Here is a 1,341-nt window from a genome sequence, read left to right as displayed (position 1 = left end):
CGAAAACAAGTTCTGTTTTATTTTTAAAAAGGTGAAATTGCAGTTTTATACTCACTCTCTCTGTTTGAACTCGAAGCCGATGGCTGGAAAATATGTATTTCCTCATCGATATGCTCTATCCACATCATAGAACACTCGCCCGTTCCTTTTCACTGCACGGATCGACACTCGCGACATTAACGGGAATTATAATCATGGTTGCTATCACTCAAGGGTATTGGCCAAAAGGGCAAGAGAACCAGCCATTCGAACTGTGTACAACATAGCGTCACGAAGTTTCCCTGTAAACTGTCGCAACATATTCCAGGAACCTGCCATTCTCTACCTCTCTTCGCGGAGTCTAACTCTTCTAAAAAATGTAAAACAATACACAATTGATAAGACCCCTTCATAAAACGTGTTATTGTATCGACTATGGATTATAAAAAATATGTTGATTAGTATTTTTAGGTTTGATAAGGGGAAAAACTTCACATTCGTTTTTAAATATTCTGGCATGTGGGAATGGCTAGTTGCTGCTCTTAAAGCAACAAAGTCTCTCCAAAAACAGATTCATGGTACGAAGTCGATTATCTCAGTAAGCATACTTCTCAAGCGAAATGCTTTGTTTTAAAAATTAATACTATAGTATCTTACATCTTTTGGTATAAAACAGAACGCGTCAAATTGCCAGAGAGCAATTATTCGGCGTAAAATTAGACCAAGAAAGTGTTGGAACCCGCGAGCTTCCTGTGACGTCACGCAGTCCGGTGTTGATGCTCATGGCGGCGGAGGAGAGATGGTATTTTACCAAGGAAGAAATCAACAACTCGCCCTCCAGAAGATGCGGGATCGACGCGGAAAAAGAGCTATCGTACCGACAGCAAGGCGCCAATCTGATCCAGGACATGGGCCAGCGGCTGCAAGTGTATCCTTTCGTTGAGAGAGTGTTTTGTGTCTCGCATTTCTCGGCCTTGGGGCATCTCACGTCATCATGTTCAGCGTGAAATTTCCCCTTTCGCGAGATCCGAGGCTCGATCTCCTCTCGTGCTTTCCTCTCTGGGTCTCGGGGTTTCCACCGGTGTTAGTTTCTCGCCGTAAAGACGTCGGGCAAGCGAGAAAAGTGTTGGTGAAGTGTAAGGAGCCTGTCCCCGTGCTTCGTGTCAGCCATGTTTGCTCACATGATCGCCTTCTCGGAGGGAATTTTTTCCTCATTTCCCCCCCGAGACGTAGAAGAAAACCCGGTCTCTCTGGCGTTTTTCTCCCAGACGGGAGGAGCAGCTATGTGATGTTTTCCTAGCCGAGGAGGGGTGGAATGCCGCCCAGGGCTGGCTGAAAAAGCGTCTCGTGTGGGGAGGACTG

At 45.8% G+C, this 1,341-nt stretch overlaps 2 protein-coding genes across 3 annotated transcripts in view; one reads left to right on the top strand and one right to left on the bottom strand.

Annotated features, from left to right (window-relative positions):
• The window catches only part of LOC119594672 (KAT8 regulatory NSL complex subunit 2-like), a gene marked incomplete at its 3' end in the record, with an annotated part of 26,702 nt that extends 26,405 nt beyond the window's left edge, over positions 1-297 (bottom strand). For both annotated transcript variants that reach the window (XM_037943728.1, XM_037943729.1), the window contains 1 exon segment: positions 56-297.
• A 450-nt stretch (positions 298-747) lies between these two features.
• The window catches only part of LOC119594671 (cyclin-T2-like), a gene marked incomplete in the record, with an annotated part of 20,280 nt that continues 19,686 nt past the window's right edge, over positions 748-1,341 (top strand). The window contains 1 exon segment of the mRNA XM_037943727.1: positions 748-907. Coding sequence (XP_037799655.1) covers positions 756-907 — 152 coding nt within the window.

The sequence above is a fragment of the Penaeus monodon genome, chromosome 34, assembly GCF_015228065.2.
Source record: "Penaeus monodon isolate SGIC_2016 chromosome 34, NSTDA_Pmon_1, whole genome shotgun sequence".
Lineage (NCBI taxonomy): Eukaryota > Metazoa > Arthropoda > Malacostraca > Decapoda > Penaeidae > Penaeus > Penaeus monodon.
This window is presented reverse-complemented; position numbering and strand designations above follow the sequence as displayed.